We start from the raw sequence: 23326 nt of genomic DNA on the forward strand, positions 1-23326 counted from the left end.
TGGTTGTTTATAGTAGAAACCAGCTGCCGAAACTGTGGCACACAAGATATTCCCTGACATAGATCCCACGAGGCTAGTTCGGACAAAATTGGGCAATAAGATCTTAAGTTATGGCTTTAGTGGCTTATTCAGTTTTATAAAAAAGTACTTTTTGTTTTATGGAGCATCGGTAGTAAACAAGTAAGTCCATCCTCTACGACAAAAATAGAGGGAAAGGATGCGTTTTTTTCTTTATTGCCTGAGATAAGGGCATGGACATGATGTTTGGCAGTGCCCATTTTTCCTCAGTGGAACATGTTTAGAGTGAACCAGGAGTGTACGGATAGGTARATGAACACTGCCCAGAATGGCTCAGCTGGAACTAGCAGCCACAAGAGGAGAAATACCTGCCTCTGCACAGCTGATGGGGTAACAAACCCCTCAAAAAGTCACTGTCCCGGATCGGTATATTGAAATTGGTAACAACTACTTTGACCATGACCTCAGGGACCGGATGCAGGACAAGCAAAGGAAAGGTAAGAGGCCTGGAGGAGAAACATTTTAAATCTCTCTTAGAACTGAGCACATTTTTTTCATTATCTTACTATCAAATATGCTCTGTTACCTAGCGCAGATATTCTCAATATTTCAGCACAGTGCATCACCTGGTAAGGTCAGCTCCACTGTCCTTAAGACAAAAAACACAGTGAACTTTGCTTAGTAATTCAGGGCTCTGGTGTGCCAGTCCAGCCAGGGGTGCTGCCTGGCTGGTTGCCGCTGCATGTTCGACAGCTCCGCGATCTAGCGCACATGCAGCCGCCCGTTTCCGATCCCAGAGGAGCAGAGCACCACTCCCTTGCCAGCTACAGAGGTGATAACTTTAAAGCTGCTGTATCTTGAATCACGAGCATCCGAGCCCTGAGCTCATTTTAGTGTCAACACCTCCTTTAGAAAACCTGCCGTCAGAGCCCATCCCTTCGGAATATTTCAGCAAGAAAATGGACAATGCAGCAGTATCAGTCAGTTTATTTTCTGTCTTTGTGTACACGAGACCTTTACCGCTGTAAATATAACTGCTGCCTCCAGATTACTCTTTTTATTGTGGTGTATATCRCACATAGTAGGAATTCAGGAAGGGCCGCCTTGGAAGACGGTACCTTTCGCTACCCTCGGTGATGGGAAGCAGCGCAAGCTTCCCCACTGTGCTCCATCAGCATGCGCTCATGCGCAGTTCAAAGAATAATCGTGTGCTCTGCGTGACCACTCGCTACTCGCACACTGCTAAGCCCAGCGCTAGGGGAGGACTGCAGGGCTTGGTACAGGGTGCACTTGCCCCAGACTTTGATCAGTGAAAGCCACATTATTGTCTACATATTTAAATTCTCTGTACAGAGGGGTCTATATTGCCGTTTGAAAATGCCAGGGGTTTGCAAACAAACTAATCCACTGCTCCCTCTTCTTTTCAAGTGTCTGCTTTATCTGGTTTTGTGTGGCTTAAGCTACGACAACTCAAGATGTAGATGTTCCAAGAAAGCTGGGCACTACATCCTAATAAGTAACGTCCTCTACGGGATTTAAAGATAATCAAAGAACCAAAGATAACAACCTCATACCATTTATTCACTTAAATGGAAATGATTAATTAACAATTCATGACTAATACTTTTTCATGAATGTAGYTATTAAGAGTGATTAAAACAATGTGTTTTTTTCATTTAATGATCTTGTCACTTTTAATTATTGTTTATCTCATTTTTTATATATCATGCATCTGCAAAAAGGCTTAATAATTTATTGAAATGAAGGTTTTGTGAAAGGATGTTAATAGGGTTAAAGGTTCTTGCCTTTTACAGACAAAGGCATATAAAAATCACCCTTGTGAAACTCCACTAGCTATGCAGTGACTYGTCAGAGCCTTTGAAAATGGCCAAGTTTCTGTTTTACTTTTCTTTAACATAACGGCTCTTTTGCTCATCTTTCTAATGTGGTTTGCTTTTTGTCRTGACGAGGATGTGGGTATTGGTACAGCTTTTAGACTCAATTATATTTGGTAAAATTGGTGACTGACTGAATTAACATTTCACAGATGATTTCACAGGCTTTGAAGCAAACTGTGATGTTTGATTTAATTACACCTAAATTTAACCTGCTTGAAGTTTGCTAAAAATTGATTRCTAATCAATCCAATTAATCCAATGAATTGACTGATTATTATTCTATCAAAAAAATAACTTCATCATATGATTGTAGGTTATACCTATAGAGGAATGGAGGTATCTGAACCACCTGCCAGATAATTAATGAGATGAAGATAAACTTTTGAAACTGGTGAATCAGGATTAAAAAAATATATCAGACACGTTAAAATTACTTGCTGTAGTTTCTCAGATGAGAGTGAATTGATCTATTCAGACTTTGAAAGAGTCCACTGAGTTTATCTTTAATCCTCCTTGGCAAGTATCCAAGAAAATTATCTTGAAAATCTAATGGCTGTGTTTGCTTGAAATGTTGTTCTCTAAATGTTTCTTCCTGATGCCAGACTACCTTGCCCAAAAGGAAGGTTACTGTTGCAAATTGCTAGGCAGGCCTGTACCCCTGTAGCCAGAAGATAAACAAAGACTTTGACTAGGAGCTGCGGATGCAATCCCTGCTCCAAACAYACCACTGCTCTTTCAGGAAACAACATCACAACATTTGTCGACAATAGATAATACCACCCTCTGTACCGAGAACTAGCAGGTTTTTTTAAAAAAAAGGATTCCCACATTGAATATGCAGTGCATTAGAYGTACAGCCAAAACAAATACAAAACATCAGCCACTACTGCCCAGACAACAAACTGCACAAAGGCACGGTTGCAGGACGTGCTCTAAGGACTAAAGCTAACTTGCCTCTGCGCCCTGCACAGGGYGCGAAGGCGAGCTGCCAGCCCCCTCTGTCGGATGGAGTGCCAGCGGCCAGCTCTCCGTGCCGTATCTCCGCACCAGGCCACACATCCTATGGCAGAGCCATATGCTGTGTCCCTGCACGTCCTGGTTGGCCTTAGGGCTGCCCTCTACACCCAGATGTCACTGTGTGACAGGCACGGCAGGCTCCTCTGCACGTACTCCGTAAGAGATCTCACTTACCTGGAAAACCTCAGCAAATCCAGAAATAGCCACAAACGTAGGATGAAGGGGTAAACTCAGCAGAGACTAGGCTGCAAAACACCAGTGTGGTTGGGAGCCTGGCACTGGCAATGGCCAGCAGTCTCCCAGGGACAGGACTCCTTTAATCCACTGAGAAATTCCTAGTAAAGGTAAAGACAGACAGCAGAGGGAAGCTAGTCTGATCTGGGAAGCCAGTATTTGGAAATTGGAAATTGGGAAGTAATGTGAAGAGGGGACACCTCACAGGCACCTGGAGATCAGTGCTGAGGTCTGACATGTTAAAAGAGACGAGATGAGGCTTCTCGCACAGAAGTGCACTTGGGATCACGAGTGCCGTGCTGCTGGAAACCAAAATCTGGAGTGAGTCCCACTGCAAGGTGCTGCATACAAGCCCCTCTTGGTTTTATAAGGAGAGTGCTTTCCCAGCCATATGTTATCGGGCTCTGTGGGTGTCTGTTATCATACAGCTGTTAGGTACCTGGAGTAACTTGCTATGGCTTTGCTRTTTCCACCTCAGTTCTGAGGACTGGTCAGGCATGCAACAGCGAGTGACATTACTGGTCGCCTCATTCAGCAAACACTAACCCTTTCCTGGCACTTTGCATACCCTCTACTGCATAGCCAGTCATCCATCCACATGTACCTTTGTGGYTGTTAAGAAAATACAGAATTGCAGGGATTTTTCCAGTCCTGRTCAGCAAGGACATAGCCCAGGCACAAAATTACCCTGCTACCTGGCCCAGGYTGCATTTGTCATGCTTGTCACACAGAGGGGCTGATGGACAAGCACCCTCTTGAGACACTGTGATCTGAGTTATAATCACAAGTTATTATCACCTTGGGTTCTTTTGGCTGGGTTTACTGCCTACCAAATTTTTATATATTCAGTGTCAAGAACCAGACTGARGGATGTTGGTGAAGGTGCAGCTGCAGAGCTATTGGATGCAGGTACTGATGGAGGTGAACATTTAGCCTTTGGCCTGTTAGCCAAATATCCAGGCACTTACATGCAGTCAGAGCATTCTGGCATTTCTCTGTGTTACAAGAGCAACTTGCTTATTACGAACAAGATGAGGTCTGGTATTTTGCATATGCAGCTATGTGTGAGTGGATATGCATRTAAGACACAGGCGTGCACGTACTACCAGCCCCGAGCCCCTCACACAGCAACCCACAGGGAAAGCAAATTGCCAAAGCTATGGAGAGGTGGCCCTCGAAGGCAGATCGCAACAGCTTGACCCACAGGTAGCCCTACTTTGTCCCCAAAACGCCAGAATCAAGTAGGTAGCCAAAGTATGCTATAGAGTACTGTATAACAATATCCCTTGCAGTGTAGTCATCCTTCAATGCTATATTGAATTATCCTATGTATTCTCACAGCAGCCACTTTAAAAGATTTCTCAGATCATGATGTTCCTGACTGTGTGCCCTGTGAGCACAGCCAGAACAAAATAGTTTGCAAGAAGTCTCTCTGCGACTATTACCCTTTCCAATGTCTTTTTAAGCATGGTCTCTGCTCTTGCTGGCTTCCYTCCACTGCCTCAGAGCTTTGTATAGTTTTGCCGTATATTTTGCCACGGCTGGGTGGAGGCAGGGCCGTGGTGGGACTGAAGCCAGCACTGCTGCCGTGTCGCGAAGCAGGGACTGATGGTCCAGGGCTGGGCTGAAACGGAGCCTGGGGCTGAGCAGGGGGACAGGTCCCGGGGGGACAGGGACAACAAGAGCTGGGAGTACCTGCAGGGCCCTAGCAGTTAAGGCCTTCTGCTGCTACATCCCCCATAGAAGAAGGAAAGGTAGCAGAAAAGTGACAACATTACAGGAGATAAAACACACTCAAATCCCAACATAATATCTAAACTAGAACTAACCTGTTGGTTATACATATATTGTTGTTATAACACCAATGTTACTGGGTTATGAGCTGTGAAAAGTCTCTTGTTACCAGAAACCAGAGCTGTGATTAGCAGATTAACAAACCTTATTACACTGAACATGAAGGCAACAAGAGTTCACCATGACTCTCAGATTAATCTTCAGTGAAACAACCACTCAGCCGGATGAAACGCTGCCAAATGCAGCAGACTGCAGTGAGAACAGGTCTCTCTGCAGAGCGTGTGCCCCTGAAAGCTGAAAATCCACAACTATATGTTGTGGGAAAGAAATTCTCCTTTCATTACCACTAGCTAAGTGGCCAGAAGATGTGGAACAGCCCTCCCTGTGATGTGAACAWCTGTCCCCTCCAAAAAGCCTAGCAAACTCCCAGCTTGCCTCCACACCATTTCTCATGTATCACTCACTACTTATGCCTTTACCTGTCTTTAATTTTGGTTCTGTGGTATCCGCTCAAAGCTGATCGTGAAATTAGGAGACACAATGCATGCTGAAGAGCACTTTCATGAGCTTAGGAGGTGCAAGATGAGAAAGCAAAGGAACAAGTTGGAACAGCTTTGTCAGTTTGCTAGAACAAAAACTCTAGCCAAAATAAAACCTGTTGCATTGCTCTCAATCAGTTTAAATTAGAAGAATTTCAAAGATCCTAAGAGACATTTTATATCTGGATTTAACTGAGCTATGATTCCTGAACACCAAGGATTACTAGAAATGGAGAGTATATACATATAAAATCTCCAAGAGGCTACAGCTGTGAATTACACATCAGGAAATATTTTCTCTGATGTGGTGCTTTTAAGAACTGCCTTGCTGTATTCCAAGTATAAGATGAAACTAAAATATTCAAAGCTGATTATACTCAGAGCAATAGCAGAATCATAGCATTTTTGTGGAAGTGGAAACAGTAAGTGCCCTGACAAAAGTTTTACAGAATTGCAGAATAATTTAAGTTGGCAGGGATCTCTGGCAGTCATCCATCTGCTCAAAGCAAGTCTAACTTCAAAGTAAGATCAGGCTGTTCAGTTTGTCCAGTTGAGTTCTGAGTATCTCCAAGGATGGAGATTCCACACAACACACTATTACACTTGATCATGAAGTCTGAGGGMATAACTATCTTCACTGTGAAAAACATTTTCCTTTTAGCTATATGGAATTTCTCTTGTTACCAGTTGTGATCAAACCTCTTTTCAGTGAATTGTTTTCTGAGTATCTAAATTCCTCTTGCAGACTACAACATATATTGTATGAGACCCAAGAAAGGATATGAAGAATTGAGATGGTACAAATTAAAAAGGGTAAACTAAAATGCCCTGTTGAGCTGTTGCCTCAGGGACCTAAATGCCATACACATCTTCCTTTCTCTTGTAATTTCCCCCACTGATTATCATATTCTTTGGTAGAAAATGGCACAGCATTAAGCAGAAGTCCCTGACTTCTGCTAGTGCATAGGCTGATGCTTCATTCTGTCCCACCAGAGATCTGGAGTTGAGTCCATCGAGGTGTCCCCACTCAGGGTGGCTGTTCCAAGCAGCTAGTGGGCACCTCCACCGCTACTCCAAGAGAAAAGTGGGCTGTGTTCAGCTATTCATGTTCCTGGCACCCTCCACTCACGAGAGGGCTCTGGACTGCTTGTCTAAAATGGATGGAGACCACTCCTCRAACCCTTCTGCTAGGTGCCCATTTCGTCAGGAAGGGCAGAATTTCAYGCACAGCCCACTGATCAGCAGTCCCCATTGGAGTCTAGGGAGCTCCACATTTAGCACAGCTGGCGTTCACATCCTTCACTAAAGTGCCCAGCTCTTTTTGCAATCTGTACAAGCACATCCACTGCCCAGCAGAAACCCCTCGCTTCCACTCCCAGACTGTCAAAATGATAGGCACTGTAATGCCAAAGTGCCTACGTTCTTTATACAACCTACCCCATATTCTTCACTTTCCGTCTTAAATTATTAGAGATTAAGCTCCTACACAAAAAATAGTGTCCCACCCCCATGGTAGGCAAGTAAGAAAGATATCCCTGTTGTCATTTACCTTACAAAGGTAAAAGGGACTAATTTTTGTTTGCAACATCCTTTGAAATCTCTAGTTGAAAATTGTTAATAACAGTATATTATACTTTGCACTTGCAAATATAGTCTGTGTGTTTTTCMCAGTTTTTCCCAACTTCTGTCTATGTCCCAGCCAATTCTCATTGGTATCTTTTAAGATCTCTCCATGACCTTCAATGAGAATTTGATAAAGCTCTCYGTAACCTACATAGCCAGGTTTGATTATACGATGACAAATTACCAACCCACCTCTGTGATTTCCATTTGCTCCTTTCTCTGTACAGCGTTTATGAGCAAAATTGCAGTTCTCGGATCAGTAAGCTGGCTGCTGATCAGTAATCAAGGCCAGCACAATGACGTGTTAGAATTACCTAGTTTATTGCCAAAGCAAGTCATGCATCTGTGACTTCCCAGACTTTACAGTATTCAACACATTAATACAATAACCAAAGCACCACAGAAGCCCTGCAGATAGTCACTTCTAAACTGCTGGCAAACAAAGACAAATGGAAAATCCTGAAGATGACGAGAACACACCCAGCTAACTACAGGCTTATTCAGAAACACAGCAGGCTCCTCTGTTATTAGAAGTCTGACCCAAAGCCCACTGAAATCAATAGTAAAATACTCATTTGTTTTGATATATGTTAGATAAGCACTGTATTAGAGAAGCATAATTACTTTCATAACAATTAGTATTTATGCTTTTTCAACAGATGCACATTGGAAGGGTCGCATCATGAATCAAACTGTGAGGAGAGATGATTTTGCTGATGATTATGTAACTAAAAATCAGGGAAGATAACCTTTAAGTAAAAGATAATTTTTTTTCTCATATTTTACAGAAAATTAATTGGAAAAGTGTTTATCTGCTTATTGTTTATCTTAAATGATTTTAGTAAAATTAAACACTTTGTGATGTAAATTGAAATATTTGGATCTGAAAAATGCCAAAATGAAAYGGTTGAACGATTAAATCATTTTTTTTCTAGTTTTTCTTATTCAGTAAGCATTCATTCACTATCTCATTCACCATCAATGTGAAACCTAATTTTTCCGTGCGTACACAATCAGAAATGTTGCCTCATTCCAGGCATAATGAATAAAGTGAGCAGTCTCTTTCCATCACACAAAAAAGTAGGGTGAAATCCAATACAAACTGTACTATCTAATGGCAGTTTCCTACTAGAAACAAGTATAAATTATCTGTWAAAAGTGAAATATTTAGAACTGACCTCAAAAAGCTGTGGTGTCCATTGTAAAGGTGTGGAGTTGGGAGGGCATTTGTGAAGGCAGCTCACCAGAACAGCATCATCTAATTTTGCTACACAGTGCAGTATTCATTAAAACTGTCATGCCTCTCTCATGGATCTCTGTCAAGGTAAATTAATTCTCTTATCCAGGCAATACATTTTTCAGTCAGTCATGTATAAACTCCAGGTATCTTTCTTTTTCCACATCCTTTTCCAAAGGAAACAATCCCACTGTATCCACAGCCCACCTGAGTCTCCCTAAAACACAAAACAGAGAGAACATCTATCAGTGTTTATTTGTTGCTCTCAGGATGGTCATGCARTGCCCTCCACAATGCATAGACACGTCTGGAAATGTTTCTGACCTGTTCCGACCTGCGAAATGGATCAGTTGATGTTCGATGCTTCACAGGATTTGGTAAGGTGAAAATAGAGGCTGCCTGAGATATCTTTTCATATCAAGTGGTGTAGAAAAGCATAGTACTATATTAACTCTATTTCAAAGGGGTTATTTTTATTGTTGGCATAAATTCTTACTTCTTTAGCAATTGGCCCTTCTGGATTAGGCATAGAAGACATCAAAGGAAAAATTAAGACAGCACTTTTGAGGACACAGCCAATTTTCTACTATTCAAATGTGGATATCTGGAAAAGATCAGATGATTCAGACTCCGGAAGTTCTAATTTCTCTCCATTAACTACAAGTAGAGCTTAAGGAGACCAGCTTAGCTGAAGACAAGTATCTGAAGTTAGGTGAAATAACCCCAGATCCAAATTCCCATACTCTAAATTAATATCTCAAAGCTTTAACGCTTCTTTTTTCACAGCAATAAAGTCTCTTATAAATGTAGTTAAAAAGCCCTTGAGTCTAGTCAGCCTCTGAAGTGTCTAGTGCTGCTTTGTTCCTAGTGAAAAAGGAACTGTTGTTAAAAACACATCCCCTCCTCTTCATAACTTTGCCTCTCACCTGGCAAGCATCTCTCTTTGAAAATATGTTTTTGCCTCAAGCACATAACATGTTGCTGGGTATTTTCATGTGTTTTATGTACTTGCTCTTGCAGCTTTTTCTCTCAACGGCGTAACTGTTGTTTCCTGAAGACATAGTGATGATTTTCCCGAAGATGAAACTCCTCAGCCAGCCACCTTGCACTTCCTGCCAGGTTTGATATCTTCGYTAGAGTCAAAAGCCAGGTGCAAAAGGTGTACGTATTTATTCAGATTTGCAGTATCATTCAGCTGGAAAAAAAAAGAAAAATACTGTCTGATGCAGAAAATGAAGGAAATGAACAAAAGTCTGATCACCAATTTCAATTGGTATTTAGACTCTTTTTACCAACACTTTCTCTTCTAATAAATCACATTTCAATATTTAGGAATTGATTATGAGTTTAAGGACACCTCTGCAAATCCAGAAGCATTTCCTTGATGTCAGTATGGTGATTCCATATCTACAGCAGCAACAGGGAATTCAAAGCCCAGCTTCCCATTGATTACAGTAGGAAATTAAAAACCTAYCTAGGATTTAGGCTGTTGAATCTATGTCAATCTATGGAAATGTAACTTGCTATTCAAGTTTTCTGTTGAACCTGGACACTGATTCTTAACTAACACACAGAAAAGTCCCAAATCACAAAGTAATGTACCCTGTAACAAAGATGAAGAGGAAAATCAGACGTGACAGCAGAGTCGTAAACTGCGGAAAACAAGGTCTTGAACACTTCAAACTGCCAACTTTTTGCTCTGAGAGATTCAAACTGCCTGGAATGATCCAAACTGTGTTTTGTTGGCCTTTACCTGACAGATTCAACCTGACAGTTTAAATCTGTAAATAAAAACATAGCAAAAGCACTAACACATATTCTCAATACACTTGGTACAGACTCACAGCTACTGAACAGATATTTGCTGTTTTGCACACAGTCACTGCACCATGATTCATTTCAGAGAATGGTAAGGTTGGAAGGGACCTCTGGAGATCATCTAGTCCAACCCTCAGCGTTGCCCATATGGGGATCGAACACACAACCTTGGCATTAGCAGCACCACGMKGTGACCAACTGAGCTAAACCTCACAAGGGGTTATACAYTTTGCTGGATGGTTGTCAGTTAAATGGTTCTGGCTTTATACCTTTTGAGAGGCGATACAACAAATCACATGTTTATCCAACAAATCTTTGTGGTTTTAATACCTCCAGTGCTGGTGGGGATTTTAATGATGAAAAGTTTATGTGCAAGACATGCCTCCCATCACTTAGCACTCCATTAGAGCAGAGCTCCAGTGATGCAGGTGAGTCCTGGGGCTAACGCTATCCCTGTTTGTTTATYAAATCTAGACAAAGGATTTTATGATATCCTTGTGATCCTGTAACAGGGTTTTAACTTTCTAGCCTAGAAATAGCACTTCCTACTAATCCATTTTGGTATAGGTTTCATATTGGTCAAATAATCTGGTACTTCTCATAAACTGGGCATGGATACAGAAAAAATCAGTGAAATGAACTCGTCTGCTCTTGCYCTGAAGCAAATGGAGAGTGCTCACTAACATATGGATGAAGAAGCTTCCCATGCTTAACTGGTGAGTCACTGGGGCACTCATATATATAAATGTGCCAGGTAGTTCCAGAAAGGGACATTGTCCTCCTTGTCAGGCCAAACTGGTAATAATACTGAAATATGAGAAATCAGGCTTCCTTTTTTTTTTTTTTTTTTTTTTTTTTTTTTTCCATGTAATTCCATCAACTGTTTCAGAAGTGTGGTAATATTCATGGTACATTGTGCCTAGTCACTTATTCCAAATATACATCTTGATCTTTCACATAAAATAACTTCTTGATTAACACAGGAATAACCTTAAAGCATTGCCTAAATAAACATTCATCCAAGATATCTCAGGGATATCTTGAAATCCTGATGTTTCTAAAGATGATGTATAAGCCTTGTCTTTCCCAGGGACTTTGAACTGGCATTGGCACTGCTGATACCACTAAGCCAGTCCCTCTTTTGACCATCTACAGATTTTCTGCATAGAGACTACCATCCTCCTATTCAAAAATGCCCTTGGCCACCTCTGTGTTAATCTGAGTGCTGGATTAATAGAGCTGTTAGTGCAGAGACAGGAGCCAGGCTGAGCCAGGAACTACTACACAGGAAATTCTTGTAGCCACTGCCCCACTTAAACATGCAAAATGTTGGTGTTGGCTTAGGYGTCTTTCCACACCTCATTCTGCAGAAGGCATTCAGCCTTCTTCATTACATGCCCATTCTGGGCTTCTTGGGCAGAATTTATCTATCCCCCACATTATCTATAATTTACTTTATATAATTTTACTTTCATCCCATGTAATTAAGAATAGATTGCATCACTATTTTCATCCAGTCCAGCACAAGGGATCCCTCTGGTATATAGCTGTGGCCTAGACTCCATTACATACTTCACTTCAGCACTGCTTTGGAAAAATGACTGAAGAATATGTTTGGGGGTTTAAGAGGGGTTGATGCAATGAGCAGTTTAAAGGRAGTTACAAAGCACAGAATGGACATGAAATGTCATCCCTGCTTAGAGTGCCAGTGATCCTTTAACCTTATCTAGGTCAGCACAATCAAAAGCAGAGCGTTCTGTGACATTGTTAAGCTATCAAAACAATGTACTCTTTGATATCAAAGAACAGCCAAAATGATCATCAGCAAAATTCCTTTTGTAATAATACAACAACAGTTAACACAATACCTTGAGGAGCATTATATTGTTTTCCTTGGAAGACCTGTTAAACTGAGGATTAGAAAAGTAGCACATAACCTTAAATATCTGCTGTTCTTTTTCAGCTGTGGATGCTCAAGGGGCTCCAAGAACAACTCTTATTTCTGATTTTCTTAATCTGCAATTTAAAGAAAGTCCAGAAAGAGAAGGTCACTACTGGAACTGAGCAACACCTCTGAAGATAATCAAAAACTCACGATTTCACTTTACAGGAATGTGATTTAAAAATAAAAAAAATGTTCATTTTGATGTTTTCACATGAGCTTATATTTTCTTGTACAAAGTAACTTTTTTTTAACATAAGTCTCATTTGGTGAAATAATAGCGTGATAGATGACCCTCAGGCCATGGATTAATTTTAAGAAAAGGTCTTCTGACTTTATAGGGAGAGTCTCTTGCACAAGGACTGCTGGTACTGATGCCTTCACATTATCTTTTCATGGACATGATATATGACCTAATACTGCAGAGGACTGACACATGCCCAACTAACATCATGTTCAGGAATCTATAGAGACCACCAAATTCAGGTTGAAGGCGAGGTAATCACATGGGTACAAGTCTGTCTCAGTATAATTCAAAGACTTGGGAAAATTGTTCTGTTCTGCTGCACATCCCCCAGAGGTATAACTCCTGGAGCTGCAGAAAGTCCAAGCAATCGGCCATGGCATATATACAGAACCACAAAAAAAAAMCACTGCCACCTCATCCAGGTCTCTGACAGGTTGGTTGCAGACCACGCAGAGGTTAACAYCACTGGATTCATGCTACTTTGTCTGAAATAAAAATGATTTCAGATGTGATTATGAGCACTAGCGGGAAAGGTTAAATGTGCAGCAATTGCACCTCCGAAGCATAGTTTAGTCATAGCATAGCAGCGAGTAGGTTTTGCAGAGGCAAGGTCACACAGCTGAAGAGAAGACGACCAGACAGATACAGTTTTGGTTTGCCACTCAAGGACAGCCCAAATTGACTTCCTTGTTAGAAAATCAAACCAGGAACCAGAGCTGCCATTCTCTCCACGACACTGGAGTCAACACTGCCCTTCCCACTGTTTACTGAATAGCTCTCAAATTTGAGTTTTTACAACCATAACTGACCCTGAACATCTCTGATCCACTGTCTGAAAAGATGAGAGACTCCAGCTTCTGTCAAAAAATCCCTTAATTCCAAAGAGGAAGATTTGGGTTTTGTTTTGTAAATGTCCAAAAAGGTAAATGTTAGATATGAATATTTCTGCTTTTACAAAAAAAAAAAAAAAAAAAAAAGGCAAGCACAGCTGATTCAGCAGCAGAAGTGTTGCAGTTAGTTTCACTTAAAAGACAAATAGAGTCATGTCCTCCTCCTCTTCAGGGTGGAGGAAGGCTGACCCAGCTGCTCACACTGTGTTTGAGGATGTCAGGTTCACACAGGCATCTTGTAATTGGTTTTGGTCTGCTGTTTTCTTTTAGTTACTCAAAATACAGAAAAATAATTGGAGAACCTAAAATATGATTTAGAGAACATTTTAGCTATGAGGGAGGAATTTTATTTCCTGACGTGAACAGTAGATGTCCCCATTACCCTGAGCCAGCGCTTCCACATCCCTGTTGGGGGATATCTCACCTAGGGAAGGGGTGCTTGATGCTCCMTTTTGACTCACCAACCAGACAAGACTAATTGTCCTAATCCCAGCTCCACCATTCAGTTTTTGTGAGCCTAGACAGATCACTTAAAGTGAGGTGTTTGAGGGGTGGGGGGAGAACGGTGTTTCTATCTAATTTCTGTCTAGTAATTTCATCTCTCAGGATGTTTTGAGGCTTAGTTCCAGGCAACACAGGCAAAATTTTCTGAAGTTAATTGTGATATATATCCATCTCCAATACACTGTTGTTTCAGATAAATAAATAATGAACAGAGTCTTTCAACAGTATGTTCTGTATCCTGTTGGATCTAACTGTACACAATACAGACCAGTAGTTTACAAAACAGCTTAAAGCAGAATGACAAGTTCTTAGATCAGCTAGTGAGAAAATTACTAATTTAAGCAATTCTTAAAAAGATCAATATCCAGCTTACTTTACTTGCTGCTTTGCACATTATGCCCCATCTCAAGAGTTAAAGTTGCCACAGTATAAAAAACTTCACAAATTATACTTATTTACAGTGTGTTTCTGTCAAAACCACTTATTTGCAAGAAGAGCTCCTCCACATTCAGTTAAATGGTCTTTCCGGATAGTAGCCATAAAAGACCAGGAATGGTGAAGCATGGGGTGTTCCTCAATAATGTCAGTGCAGCTATCTGAAATGCAACAGAATTTATATCAGAAGTCATGTTATTTGCATATGTTATCCAGGAAAAGTACAAATTTGGAACTTTTTATCCTAAGAAGTAATTACTTCTTAGGGGTAGGATAACTGAGATGAAAGTGAACAGGAAAGCGAGCAGCTGGCTTGTCATAGCTGTTGCTGTTTACTGATGAGAACACAGGCTGTAAATTATGATGAACTCTTTTCTGTGTAAATGTCCCCTACAGGAAGTGGTGGTAGACAGTTTTTATGAATAGCTCCCTCTTTAGAATTTTCCTTTTACATTATTATATTGTAAAACTTTAACTGCAACTCAATTTCTCTAAAAATCACCCATTTCTTGAATCTCCAACATGTGCCAGTATGCATTACTTTAAGTCTACCAGGAACTTCAGCAGTTCTTCCTACAATTCTTACATTARAAGACAAATGCCTAAGAATATTCCTAAGCATTACATCGGATGAATGCGTAACAAAATCTAAGTATCTCAGAGAGTTCAATACTCTTTTTCTCTTTTTCTAAGGAAAAGAAAATGGAAATAGGTCAGAAGAATGAAACCTGCCATCTTCTAACAAGCGAACAAATTGAAGAACAAATTCGAGGCTCACCAGAAAAGGCTTCGCAGAACTGCAGTGAGAGGACAGACCTGGAGAATGTAGTACACAGTAGTCACTCCCAAACTGTGGGATGCATGGGCAGGCAGCAAATCTCCTGCAGAATTAYGCTGCCCAGGTAGCGTTTTCATTTGAAAGACTGATGAGGATTCGTACATGAAGTTTATGAAAGCCAATGGGAACTAGCAGGAATCTGTTGTCTGGTAAGTTTAGGAATGCCTGACACAAAAGACAAGCTATATACAGGAAGAGCCTTTTTAATTTTCTTTGTAATAATTTTTGAGGGTGCAGGATTCAGATGCAGAAATCCCTAGAGTCTGCAAGTTTCAAATGCTAATAAAATATCTAACTAGTTATCACAACTAAAAAAGACACAGCARTGGGAGAAACATTTCTGTATTGCTAACCTCTGTGTCTGTACCTGCCTTCTGCTTGCCTTGCTGGTAAACCACCACAAAAAAACCAGCATGACCTTTGTGTGAAGAACTTAGAAAGCCTGCTATCATCTTAAATATCTTTAGAAGGACTCAGAATTTTAACCCTCCCAATACATCCAGCTTTCATTTTTATTCAAGAATTAGAGAATAGCAGCTCTCCAGATTGTGGCTATTATTGCACTGAAATGCTTATCTGTACGGCACAGAATCTTACTAGTTATAATCCAGTTGGAAATATGTGAAATCTTCACACTTCATATCTCAGAAAACTCTTGCAAACCTCTTCTAGAGAAAGTACWTGTCTTTTAGAATTGATCAGCTCATAAAAGAGCCAGGACTAGTCACACCAAAATCACTCTGCATCCTCCAACTAATCCTTTTCCTGGGACTATTCACACTGAAACTTCTTTCTGCATATCAGTGCTTTGATCCACAYGGTCCTAAAGGCATAACACGATCAAGTTTTCTGTGGTTTTTGCCCCTGCTCAGTGGCTAGCTTGCAAAGCTGTGTAAAACCAAGTGCTAATAAAAGACAAGATAAACAGCAGACTCATGTTCTGAACAGGCAGAAAGTGGCCTGTGTTTCTGGAACATACTGTCTAATACTATATTCTTTCTGTCAAATGCATGCAACTTTGTARAAGCAACACCGATTCACTAAAAATGCTTTGAGGACTCTCTGAGCTAATTAGATTTACTTGCTAAGATATTTTTCTGTAATATCATACAGTAAAAAGGTGAATATAAGGCAGTAGCTTTGATATGATAAAACTGCCTTTTAAAAAAATCATGAAGTCAGACTGACACCTGTTTACAAGTGATAAATCAAAGAATAGTACCTATGCCCCTTGCTGGCATTCTGTTCAGCAGAACACTGAAAAAAAAGAATGCTAGCAGTGCTAGAAACTGCTGATAGTCACAAGATTTGCAGATAATGACAAAAACTGAAAAAAAATGAAAAGCTTTGTATGGTGCATGGAGCTGTCACCACAACAGAGATGACAATGCCTTTGATGGGTCACAGCAGTCACAAAGAGCTCTGCTACCTCTTAGCCCCGTATTTACCTTCTTCCAATTTAAGTCAGTGGAGATCCAACTAACAGGGTCAGCAGAGCCCTGAGAGAGATTCAGTTCACCTAAACAGATCCCAAGCACTGAACTGATCCACTGAATCCCTCTGCAAAATCCCTTGACTATATTGACTAGATAGACTTCAGTGATCATGAGCAAGGTTAAACTATGGACACCAGGGCATCTGAGCTGGATCTGACTGATACGTCACTGGACTGATGAGAGACTTTCAACCTCTAGGATCTGGAGGCCATGAGGTTTCTAAAATGGAACTAAACCTCTTTATGTGGGCAAACAAAACTAGACTAAAATTACATGAGCTGAGTCCTACCATGTAATCGGACATGTAGTGGCTTGCAAGGTTAGGTGGCTCACACCAGTACTCAGAGGAGGCAAATGCTCTGTAGACAACCTGGCAGGGGGGGCGCAGGGAGAGATCCTATCTTCACACCACAACATAAAATGCTGTTTCTCACTAACACCTCTGCTGTGAGCTCTACTGTGGAGGAGGTTTTCTCATTTCACAATTAGAAATGTCAAATATACTTAAGAGGAAAAACAAAACCCACATCCTTTTCATTTAGATATATATTAAACAGTGAACAGGGAAGAACCTAGACAGAAATCATGGGGGCTTTCTTCACTTTGTCCACCTCTTTTGTTGTCATTCTCCTGGTAATTCCTGGAGGTAAGTGCCCCAATTTGATCCTTTTGCTACTAAATGGTGATATGCAGAGTCGGAGTTAGGTAGAAATGTATCAGCATTAAAAAGGCACTCACTATTATTATTGGAATTCTTAAGAGTTCTTATTAGCTCCTTTGCACTCATCATATGTGTTTGGCCTTTTCATACAGATAAAAAAAAATCTGAATGAATTTAATTAAAGCTGCACAAAGGGCAGAGGAGTTCAGAGGAGTTAACATAATTATTATCTGATCCACCTCTCTAGAGACATACACATGTATTAATCTCTTGCTTTTCTGTTTTTCTCAAAAACATGTTAATTTAACATGACTTACACTATGTAGCCCCATTTCCAGGAGTGCACAGAGGACACATAATGCACAGTGTTTATCTGTGGCAGATCGGGAGGTTCTTAGTTACAAGGAAAGCTGAGAAATTAACCACAGCAGAGAGGTTCAGGAAAAGAAATCTGTGCAACAACAACAATACTTGGTGGATTTTTTGTTAAAGTTCACACCACTAATCTAATTTTTGTCATACTGAAATGTACAGAAGTAGTAGTGCTGAGCAATATTAAGTCTACCTTGAAGACTAGCATTGTGGCATATGTACATACTTGCATGTCTGTATACTTTATAATTACATTAACTTTTCTTCTAAGAGACTTAAGTTTCTCATAGTATTCATTAGCCATGTTGTAGTATTGTGACTTATTTTTATTTTCAGGTTTGTGTGTGGATATCATTGGAGGAAATGAAGTAGCACCTCACTCAAGACCATTTATGGCTCTAATTAGAGGAAAAAAGGACGCAAAAATTTGTGGAGGAGCTTTGATCAAGGAAAACTGGGTGTTAACAGCTGCCCACTGTAATATGTAAGTTCTGAATCTGATTCAGAGATCCGTTAGTGAGTATCCGGTGGTTTTGTGCATTTACCATGAGCATGATTGTGTTCTGATTATTGTGTTTCTAGATTTATGTTGACAGCTATGATTTGGCGATTAAGAAATACTGTAACAAGCTGTACTGATCTTCAGTGTTTCTGAAGAGATATTTTGCAAGCTTCTATCAGCATGCAAGTATAGACTAGCAACACTGAAGTAGTGAATTTAGGATAAAGATTTATGCCTGTTTTCTCAGTACATTTGACCAAATTGAGACTTGTCAGTCTAGCTGCTCAGAAAAYAGAATCAAATTCTTATCATTTTACTCCATAAAAGATATGCCTTTCACTGTAGAATGAGACAGCTTACAGATATAAAGGAGAAAATTCCTCCAGATAGAAGAAAGATGTTCAGAGACCCCTACTTTACAGAATATCTGTAAGTAAGTTTGTCAGCCAGCCTTTTTTCTTCCCAATTGACTCAAGATGCAAACGGCTGTTTGGCCCAGAACACTCCTCCCCAGCAAGGCGAGATGTGAGGTTTAAATCACACATCCTACCCGTTGCCCTTGTAGGGAGGCCTGGAGCTGCTGCTGAGCCAGATCTCACACAGGCTCAGTCAACAGCCTTTCCAGGCCCAGCGAATCACTGGACTGTACAGATATCAGAGAAACATATCAATTCCTCCTGTCACCATCCAAACGGGGGATATTCCAGACCTACTACAAAGACAGCACAGGCTCAAAAGCTGCAATATTAACACAAGGCAAAGAATGATGCTATATGAGACCTTAGTGAAGCGAAAATACAATGAATAAATTAACCTAATGATGTTCAGTCAACAGTTAGAACTTAATAGCTGAAAGAAAAAGACTAACCATTTCCTCGGGGTTTTTCTTGTTGCAATAAGGAGCWATTTTTAAAAAGTGCCATCCTATACACTTGCTCAAAAATACCCTCCCATTCAGTTGTAGTGTACCTTCTTCTCACAGAAATAGCCACACCTGTGGTTTGACATAAAGGAGCATCTCGCTTGACCAAAGAGGGTAGACTCCTGGTTTCTATACCAGAAAGCCCCAGTAGGCACAACTATGTCAACATTCTAATATCTAGTAAGTATACAAAGCTGCAGAACAGCTGAGAGGAAGTAAGTGAGAGATAGCTCATGTGGACTCAGAAAATGGTTTTGAAAACTACATCAGGTGTTAGAGTAAAGYAATAGCACAATTCGGTCCAATTGTGATGATTTCTGACCTAACAGTCCTGTGAGCTATTCTCTTAAACTTCCAGCATAAATGGCACAGGGACACACTTGGTGAGATCACTACSGTCAGCAAAGCCAATGACACCACTTTCCATTTGGTTCCCAAATGGAACCAAAGTTCAGAGACAAGCCCTTGAGCCTTGTCCATGCTTGTGGGAAGGTGAAAATAGAACAACACAAATCTTGATTCACTGACTCAGTTTGTTTAACTATTTGTGAAAACATGCTAATGTTTTATATTTTTCTAACATAACATTACTTTTCAGGCATGAGGCAAGAGGAACTGTAGCAACTGGTCATTATAGCACCACATTTAACAGCAAGGAGTTACAGACTTAGAGCAAGTGAATCCTACTAACCCTATTCTCTTTCTTCTCAGGAAAGATGGCATTGTTATTCTTGGAGCTCATTCATGGCAAAAAAGAGAGCRCGAACAACAAGTTCATCAGATTGCAAAACAAATTCCCTACCCATGCTACTCTGATAGTAAAAAGGAAAATGATATAATGCTGCTGCAGGTATAAACTTATACATTGCTTAGGGAATATGCACCTTCTACGATGTAGCAATTTCTTCCTCCTTATGAGGAAAGGAGAGGAGTCAATGGACTTCCTGGAGATTCTATTTCCTGGTGACAGTTTGGTCTGCAAATCTAGCCCAATGTGAATTAGGGACTAATACATTCAAACTAAATTCCTATAATGCATACCAATGCTAGAAATAAAAAAATTCTGGAGCTTGGCCAAGATATGTCTGCCCCTACCTTTTCAAAAAAATAATAGATTGTTCACAGAAAGAGGCATATTTCGCATATTAAAATAAGATGGCTAAAAGCTCCGATGTTCTGTCTGAAAAACAGTTTTAATAAAAAATATTTATGATTTCTCCCATTTTGCCAGCTGCAGTGATTGCTGCCATTTTGTCCAAGCTGAGATTCACTCCATTTAGGGTTCAAATACTGTAAGAGACAGAGAAGAGAAACAGGGGGGTTTTTTTAGAGCTAACATTTCAGCAGACCCTGAATGGGTTTTCAKGGGACAAAGGACACTCATTTTCCTRATTCCATCATTACCTCATTGATTAGACAAATCCTGCTACAAATAATTGAAGTATCTCAAAAAAAGGATTGAAATAATCCTCCACTATCTTGATGGAAAAGATCGAGTGATTAATATTGCAGGGGTCTCTATTAATCTAATCCCCATAATAACTATTTTCTRTATCTTCCACAGCTTAAAAAAAGAGCAAAACTTAATAAAGCTGTGAAAATCATTCCATTGCCTAACTCAGATGATGATCCCAAAGCAGGAACAAGTTGTAAAGTAGCAGGATGGGGAAAAACTCACAATAACCTGAAAAARAGTTCTAGTACGCTAAGGGAAGTCAACATCACTGTCATCGATAGAAGAATATGCAATGATTGGAAGCACTATAACAGCAACCCCGTCATAACAGAGAATATGATATGCGCTGGATCTAGGAGAGGAGGAAAGGACTCATGTTCCGTAAGTGTATTTACTGGCTGTATCCAYCTAGAGAATACTAAAAATAAAATATAAAACACTAGCTTTTAGTCTTCTAACTTCTGCTTATTCTTCAGTTTGATAAAGAGCTTATTAAAAACGAGTGAATTTAGCAAAGGTTTGTTTATCAAAGCCTTAAAATCAAAGCTTCAAATGGATAAATTCACCTTCACAGACTTTAGATTTTGTATTTTTACCCAAGCATAGCCAACAGCTATTCTCTTCCTCCACAAAATGATGTTTAATAGAAAAATCTCCACAAAATAACTTATGCTTAATGGATCCATTATCAAGCAACTAAATCGAACAGAAGAACTTCTCTGATGTCACAATTTTTGCCTTTGACGTATGTTTTTCTGGTAAAAAGCATTTTCACTGGGCACCAAGTCAAATAAATAACTGTGCAAGAATAACACTACTTTTAAAAGATTTAAATTCTGAATTAATGAAGCTACAAAAAAAAAAGGTACAAATTCCCAGAAACTTTGTCTTTTAAGAGGAAAGTTTCCATTCTTTTTTCATATTCAGAAACACTATATAACTATTCCTTAGCAGCGGTCTAAATTTATTCCACATAACTCACATGTCAAAGATCAGATTTAAGTATTTTTGTTTTAGCTAGTGAAAAACTTGCCTTCTAAGTAGAAAAAAAAACAATACTATTCTCTACATTTCTGCTTCTTCCTTTCTCTTCTAGAAAGAGATTTAAGTAAGATAAGGGTTTCTAAGCTCTGGTAAATTTCAATGACATTTTTCTCCCTTGTTTTCCAGGGGGATTCAGGTGGACCTTTAATATGCAATAATGTGATGAGAGGCATCACTTCTTTTGGAAAGGCCAACAAGTGCGGTGCTGTTGACAGCCCTGGTGTCTACACTCGACTCACAAAGCAATACCTTCTATGGATAAGGAAAACCATAGGGGGAGATTTACAGGCTGGATTTTGACCAGCCAATTTCCTACTCTGTGCTGGTGTAACAAAACCTTGTTTTGCAATATATGCTGCAAAATAGCTTCATGCTAGTGGTAGAAGTATTCCCATGCCAAGCTTTAGCAGCTTTATTTCTTAGGGATGAAACTGCATKTCTGCTTTCAGAACAGATGTGACCTTAACAGAGCCAGAACAGAGCACCCTACATTAACAGCTTTTGTAGTTCATACTCCAGCTGTTTGGGTCCTAGCTGCATGTTGAGTATATATACCGCACTCTTCTGTGTCTAGATTTCTGCAAACAACTCTGAAAGTAGATGAAGTGTCACGTACCACTCTAGATACCTGAAAAACTCATATTTTCTGCAGCAGAACTCCTGATTTACAGGTGGAAGGAACTGGTAAGCTTTAGGAAATGAAGTCTCAGCAACTGGACCATTTGGACAGTTTGTGAGACACAGTAAGTGTGTATTCTCTAACTTTCATGCCTTTGAAACCTCTGTCTTTCACCCTTTAATGTACTTCGCAATAATAAAGAAATGATAGAAAAATCTACTTTCTGAAGTTGTCAGTTTACATTAAACACCCYACCTCTTGCAGTGCAGGTATTCTGTATACAGTCTGTATACAGTAACGTATACATTTTTAGATGTGCTATATGTTTACAGATTACACCACGATCAGCAAGATTATATTAAAAAAACAGCTGAAAATCATCCTCCACAGAAATTAAAAGGTGTCATAGTTGGAGCATGAATATGATAAATCTCTGTTAGTAAAGGAAAWAATAATAATAATTTCATGGCTCCACTACCACTAGTTAGCTAGATTTCATTGACAGACATGCAGCAAAATTTTTAAATGTTTCAAGAACCACTTCTCAAACAGCAAACAGATCTATCACGAAAAATATTTCTCTGCATGTCCATATTAACAGTCTTGGGCATCTTTAATGCCGTATCTTAAAAGGAGGTTGGTTTTATTTTATGCTGCTTTGTTTTTTTTAAAAAAAATAGAAGTAGGAGTTAGCTAACAGAAAGCAGAAAACGTTCAAAGGCTAAGCAAAGTATGCCTAGCTTCATATTCACTCTTTCCCCATGCCATTCTCCTATCCCACCCCATACTAAACATCTGTTCCTTTATTTGATAAACTGAGCATTTAGGTAACTTCTACAGAAAGAAAGGAAATTTGAGGGAGAACTATAGAAATCTATATGAGTAAAGGGATTAATTCATTACTATTTTCCCTTTGAAAATGGAAAAAAGAAATTACATTTTTTTAAACTTTGAAGTACTTTAAGCATTAATTTGCACATTTAAATCAGATTCTAAAAGTTTGATAAAATCAGCTGCAATAAACATGCTACCATTAGAGTATAAGCATCATAAAAGTTATTTTCTATTCTTAGATACTAGCTTCTTCGTAGTTGTGTCCATCTTTTCTACCTTGTTTTACATAAGACCACAAGAGATGACCACAGCAACTAGCAGYTTAGCGTATTTATTGTAAATTAACACTTTGTTGAGTACTCAGGACATCTGAGAAAACATGAGTG

The 23326-nt window shown here is 39.7% G+C and overlaps 1 protein-coding gene and 1 pseudogene across 2 annotated transcripts; one reads left to right on the forward strand and one right to left on the reverse strand.

The window, feature by feature from the left end:
• Positions 1-8489: 8489 nt before the first annotated feature.
• LOC146600011 (granzyme K-like) lies at positions 8490-12196 on the reverse strand (annotated as a pseudogene).
• A 4919-nt stretch (positions 12197-17115) lies between these two features.
• On the forward strand, positions 17116-21787 carry LOC146600012 (granzyme A-like). 2 transcript variants are annotated; one of them, XM_085326264.1, is made up of 6 exons: positions 17116-17176; positions 17900-18047; positions 19443-19448; positions 19699-19837; positions 20552-20824; positions 21614-21787. In XM_085326264.1, exons 1-6 carry the CDS (start codon positions 17116-17118, stop codon positions 21785-21787), a joined length of 801 nt encoding a protein of 266 aa, XP_085182390.1. The 2 variants fall into 2 exon arrangements, with proteins under 2 accessions (XP_085182390.1, XP_085182389.1); XM_085326263.1 differs by lacking the exon at positions 19443-19448.
• The last annotated feature ends 1539 nt before the right edge of the window (positions 21788-23326 follow it).

This window comes from Rhea americana, unplaced genomic scaffold (genome assembly GCF_003343005.1).
Source record: "Rhea americana isolate MKP2758 unplaced genomic scaffold, rheAme1 scaffold_13, whole genome shotgun sequence".
NCBI classification, from domain to species: Eukaryota; Metazoa; Chordata; class Aves; order Rheiformes; family Rheidae; genus Rhea; species Rhea americana.